Below are 6,345 nucleotides of genomic sequence, written 5' to 3'. Positions count from 1 at the left end.
ATATTATGAGTGATTAGTTGAAAAAAAAGTTCAAAGAACATGAAAAATATGTTTTATCCGAAATACTTACAAAAAGAAGCTCTACTTAGCGAAGTCTCAAACCCCGCATTTAAACAATTAATGGTAACAATACTTCTTTAAAAAAATATGTTTTTTGGTGTCGCTATATTTTTTCCATTTACACAACTGTCCATTTTTTACAAAATAAATCGACTAAACAATTAATACATTTTTTTATGTTAACTATACTTAGTAAGTCAATGACTTGATGGTACGTGTGAGGAGTTTTAAATTTTACATGACTCAATAATTTATTGATAGTAAATAATATTGTTACAATATTTCTTCAATTTTCAAGCGATTAAGGTTCATAAAATCTAAACAGAAGTGAAATGAAATTGCTTGCCTTATTGAGGGTGAATATTTCATTAGAAAGTTGTAATATGCAAGTGACGAGAGTCATTTCACTAGTGTTTATTTAGCATGCTTATAGTTAGTATGTATAAGTGCTTTTGTGACCACAAATTTTGTTCTAAAAGATTTATTTGAAGAGGTAAGACGTAAACTAAAACGACACCTTTTTATGCAAGTAGATTTTTTAAATATATTCATATTTGATGCATATTCAAATAAACGTCCGTGGAAATATATAAGCGGTGTTAGTTTAATATTAAAACGATAAAGATATCATTATTTTAAATGATTTTAGTAAAGAAGCGAGTCATGCCTCGGTTTAATATTTTAAATCTTTGTACCGTTATCGTTTTGTGAACAAAAAAATGTCGCAAATAATACATAGACCTAGTTAAATGGGCGCCTGCGTCCAAAATATCTGGACTAATTGTTGATAATTTTGGCCGCAAACACTTCTAAAAATATGTAGACGAAAAAAATGTTTGCAATGAATACCTAAATATGCACAATATAATCTATCGTACTCCATTTTTAGTGAAATGCAAAAAAATTACAACTCTATTTTAAATCTCTATAAATTGCAAACATTTTTTTACCAATTGCGCCTTTCTTAACAAAACTATAAACTGTTTTATCCCACTGCTTTAAGAATATTTTTATAATCATTAAAAATCCATACGTATTAAAATATTAAAAAAAAGACACCAGTGCATTTTCGTCTAAGTGAAGAAATTTAATTTGCGGAAAATCGATGATGACACGAGATAAAAATATAACTAAAGCAATAAGAACGAACAGTATTACCCTTTATATAACGTAATTTTAATATTTTATAACCTACTTAATTTTACTATAAATAATAATTTCTATAAGAATAAATTAATACATACGCTCTTTCACAAACCGTTCAGATTTGTCACTACCCCCGCAAGCACGCAAGTGCAAAAATACCGCTTCCAATTTGTTATTACAATTAATAAATACAATATTCTAGTGGCTCCCGTTCCATTTGTTTACCTACTGATAATAATAGAATTATTTATCTTTTATAAATATATATTATATATATTTTGTTCATAGAAATTGATTTGAATAAGAAACATTTTCTATTACGAATAAAGCGATTGCATTGAATCTGTCGCATAAATTTGTAAATATATAATTTTGTAGTATACTAATAATTGTTTTTGTGAAAATGATTTCAAGACATATCCGCATACTCACATTTCACTTTTAAACACAACGGTGTGGTGTGGATGATGTCTTTCTGAAAATAAATATACACTAAATTGTTTGGAAGTGATATTTTACTGAATGATCAATTTATCATCTACCTAAAGAATATGGTCATTATTAGTCTAGTAATATTTGAGTTAAATATAGCATTTGTTTGTAAAGATTTTGGTGATATAGTGTTTATAATGATTTTCTTCAACAAATTTGATACATTTTATTTGAATAGGCCTTGAACATTATGTAAAGTGATACAGTATAGCTTCTAGTGATTGTATGAGAGTAATAATTATTAACACTCCCTATGAAAGAAAAGTATCAATTTGACACATCAGTGAGACAGTTACCGTGTGATTACAAGAATGTAAATGATGACGTAAGCCATTCAATGAATGCATCATATTTAATATAAAATAAAAAGAAATATAAATTTATATTTTCAATATTTTATTATAAACAGTAAAATTTGACTAGATAACGCACATAAAATTAAATGACAATAATATATTGTTTTAATATATTTCTTTTTATCTAAGACATTGTTACAAATCTATTCTGTTAGATTCTTTTATTCGTCAGGTCATTAATTTTAATAATATTTTGAACATGCAACACATTTTTCAATTCCAGTAAATACGTACAATAATTAAAGAAGCCTCCATAAATTGCACGCAAATTAGATTGTGTGCCTTTCTAGATAACACATCGGTACATAGGTAGGTACTGTTATAGTAATTTATCCATATGTATTGTTTTTTTTTTGTGAGATTCTCTTTTAATACATAAACAATTAAAACTCTACTAGTTAAATTAAAACATTCCTTTTAATGAACTTCAATTGATGATATTATTTATATAGGTATAGGGTACAAATTATATAAAAAATAGTGAAAAAAGAAAACGCATGTTTTTATAAAAGTTCCTTTCTAATAATTGATAGCTTCTAAACACGTTTGATTAATATTACGGTCTGAAGGTGCTCGGTGGAATTATTGTATACTAATAATTTACAAATGCATAAGTGCAAAATCATATTACATTAATAACTAGATATAATATCAACATCCACTATTTCATTTCGGGAGAAAGCCAACAATAAGAACATCAAACAAACATAAATCACTTCTCATAGATCAGGTAGAGGCCTCTGAGGACGCCCGTATGACATTAACATTATCATGTTTTTCTTTTAGACGCTGGAAAAGTATAAAACAAACGATAAGACAAATCGTTTAACATCAAGTAATCTCAACATATTCCAAATATCACAAATTATTGCAAAGAATTACTCAAAAAACACTAGATAGTAATAAAACTGTTAATATGCAATATGTAATATCGGTACAATTTTTTTTCAAAAATAACACGAAAATGTTATCAGTATTCGTAGGTAAAATATAAGTCTAAAGTTCTTCTATATGTCAAGATATAGTCGGAAAATATCCTTTGATTTTTTTAAATAATTCTTTCTGAGCAGTATAATAAATACCTATCTATCTACTTTGTATAAATAAATAAATAAATACGTACGTGACACATTATAAGGCTTATCGTATTTAAATTTCCAGTTCAATAAGTCACATTATTCTAATATATTTTGTAATATTTTTTCACCAGAGCCGTATTTATATCGTCAACAAAATAATGGCGGATGGCAATCGAGTGTAAAACTACTCCGATAAACTTAGTCATATTATGTACTGAGAATTACATTAAAATCAATTCACGTTATAAGTTATTATGGTATAAATAAATAAATTAGTCGGTATGTCTCTTTTCCTCTGGAATACTGATATCGAGCAACAGTTTTATAACACAACTGTGTAATATGAAATATATTAAATTCAACAAATTAGATGTTTTAATCAATGTCTAGTCTAATAGCTATGTCGGTTGTCACACCATTCGTGGAAACTAATTTATGAAATTTAATATAATTAATAGTATACTGTTGTAAAATGGAATTCTACCACATAAATGCCATCTCAATTAATTAACAGTTCCAGTGTTAAGCAATCCTCTCATTATGTATCGCCATTAAATTATATCATATTCGGATGCAAATATTACATATCAGAACTTCAGATCTCAGATAACAATACAATATTTTTAAGTCTGTCATATGGAGAATGCGTTATGTAGATTTCCACAAAATATCCACTGCTCGATAATTGCACCCAGGCGCCGGTTAAAGCGAAATAGCATTAGTAACAAAAAAGTTTCACCAGCTCGGGGCTTACATATTTCCAAAATGTGGAAGTACAATTCGGTCACCTTTATTAGATACCAAGCACAAAGAAGACTATTTCCTTCCGTTTCGAATCATAATCAACCATCTCACTAATTCTGCATTCTTGCATTTGAAATCCTAAACAGCGGCACTTTTGCCCTGCCCGCACACTTCCTATAATTTGCAAATATTGTCCTAGTATTCGAGTCTAACAACCTTCCACATATTTTCATAAACTATTTCCATCACTTTCCTTTATGCTGCACTCAATTTTTCTCGGCTTTCATTTTAGTTACAGTAGATTAGTAACGCGATCATACTATTTACGTTGAAGTGAAACTTTACTGACTCACGTAAAGATCTTTCTTCCGAGCTTAATATCAAAATATAGCCTCAAAGCTTTATCTCCTCCAAATTATTCCATATGAACAAAACATGATGCATGCTCTCGGTGAAATTAAAGACAATCTCTTTTTTTGAGCCGATGTAGACTTAAAGAATTTATAAATATTACTTTTGAATATCTTCTATACACGAATAGTTTATTTGATGAAGTTATATGAGTTTTTTTAACACGTATTATTGTTTTCTACAAATGACTTGCTGTAAATTCAATAACAATTTGGGTAATCACGTAATAAGCATAGAAGGAACTTAGTATTTGGCATTGCCATCCAAAGAAGACTAATTCACAAAGTTTCAGTCTGTGAATCGGACTATGATTAATTGAATACATACGAGATCCATCAATTGCGGCAGTGTTCAGCATAATGTTTCGTTCATACAGATATGAATTTGAAGATTTATCATGGTCCGTTCAGTTCTGTTTCACATGAATTGCCATATTATGATTGTTGTCGATTGGTTTCAATAGAGACTGCAAGGCGCCGTGAATGTGTGGTGAGCTCGCTAGGAAGATTGCACTGGGCCGGACAGTTCGTAGAACAGGACGTACGCCTCACACGACACTACATTCTTAGAGGCAATCGGTGATACTCTGGAACAAACGGAAACATATTAGTACCTGAAGTGTAACTATTTCTTTTTCTCATCAATCCTTGATTACCTTTTTGATTATGATGTTGGTTGTTGAGTAATTACTACTGTCACATGAACAGCCATAACAGGCAGCAGTGAGACATTGGCATAAATTGTAAAAACAGTTTATAAATGATATGTGAAAATCTAGCTTCACAACTGAACTGTAATAGGTCATGTTGGACCCGTTTCACACGGGACACCTGTGTGGCGAGATTCCGCATTTACATATAAATGAATGCGACACTCGTGTGTCCCCATCTGAACGTGCCCATTCAATTATGTGTAAATGCGGAATCTCGCCACACAGGTGTCCCGTGTGAAACGGGTGTTAGTGTATGAGACATACAAAGACCTAAGGAAGGGAGTAACCGCCACTAGAAAAATACATGTAGGATGAGATTGGCTGAAGTAAAGCTATGGACAGACCAAGGCATTGCCGAGCAGACTGAAAACTAATTCAAATGCATTGTCACCGTTCGGATAAAAGTCATTATGGAAATTTTGAGTTCAATGTCAATGGTTCAGAAAATAATACTATTTAAATCTAAATACTAATACCCCGTTTACACGTGCATGGATTTATTGTTGACTGTAAGAATGTATGGGTAAACATTTATTATCCTGCAGTTGGCAAGATTGCATGCGTGAATCAAACAAGTTTGGAAGCTTCTCAATTTTCATGTGACAGTAAGATTTTTTCGATCTGCGCCTGCGTGGTAGAATGATAGTGGCGAACCTGCCGGATCAATTTTTACTAGCTGTCAAATAGTACCATAAAATGACAACATCGCGTCTCGCTCACTCTTAAAGAATAAGTTGGAGAGACAGTCAGCACTTACAAACAGTTATTGTCACGATAGTTTAAAATAAGCACTATTGCCGCCAGTAAATCCATGCACATGTACAGGACCTATAACAGGCAGAGGTCAGTAAATGAGACAAGATAACATGCAAAAATCTTGATTTTTCATATGCCTATCTTAAAACCATCGAAGCTATTTATTACCACAAAAATATTGTGACAGTGTCTAAAGTAAAAACTTGAGAAAATGAATGAAGGCTCACCTAGAATCATTGTATTCATGCCACTCTCCATTGTATGGGTGTTTGCAATATGCTGTGTAGTGACCGGAGTGAGTTGTGCCTGAAATAAAAATGTTTATCCTGTTCAAACAATGTCATTGCAAATACATTAAGTGTTGACAGCATAACTTCTGTCAGGATTAAGTTTATGGAATATGTCTCGATGCATGCATTGTAACCTCTATCCTCAAGGTTAGACGGTCATGGAACATCATTTCAATTTAAAAGGTGTATTTAAGAACAACAATTTATTATTGGAGATTTTCCCACAAAATAATAACATACACGATATTACAAACCCATATTAAAACCAATACCCGTGTCAAATTAATTTGTAGATTTAA

At 30.8% G+C, this 6,345-nt stretch overlaps 1 protein-coding gene across 1 annotated transcript in view; it reads right to left on the bottom strand.

The window, feature by feature from the left end:
• Positions 1-3,161: 3,161 nt before the first annotated feature.
• Positions 3,162-6,345, bottom strand: part of LOC147065306 (uncharacterized) — a 34,090-nt gene continuing 30,906 nt past the window's right edge. Inside the window, exons 9-10 of the mRNA XM_085956459.1 lie at positions 5,984-6,062; positions 3,162-4,874 (exon numbers count right to left, since the gene is read on the bottom strand). Of these exons, the coding sequence (XP_085812585.1) occupies positions 4,787-4,874; positions 5,984-6,062 (167 nt within the window). The 3' untranslated portion in view covers positions 3,162-4,786. The remainder of the gene's footprint in view (positions 4,875-5,983; positions 6,063-6,345) is intronic.

This window comes from Rhyacophila brunnea, unplaced genomic scaffold (assembly GCF_057557595.1).
Source record: "Rhyacophila brunnea isolate RB1 unplaced genomic scaffold, BYU_Rbru_1.0 scaffold_6, whole genome shotgun sequence".
Lineage (NCBI taxonomy): Eukaryota > Metazoa > Arthropoda > Insecta > Trichoptera > Rhyacophilidae > Rhyacophila > Rhyacophila brunnea.
This window is presented reverse-complemented; position numbering and strand designations above follow the sequence as displayed.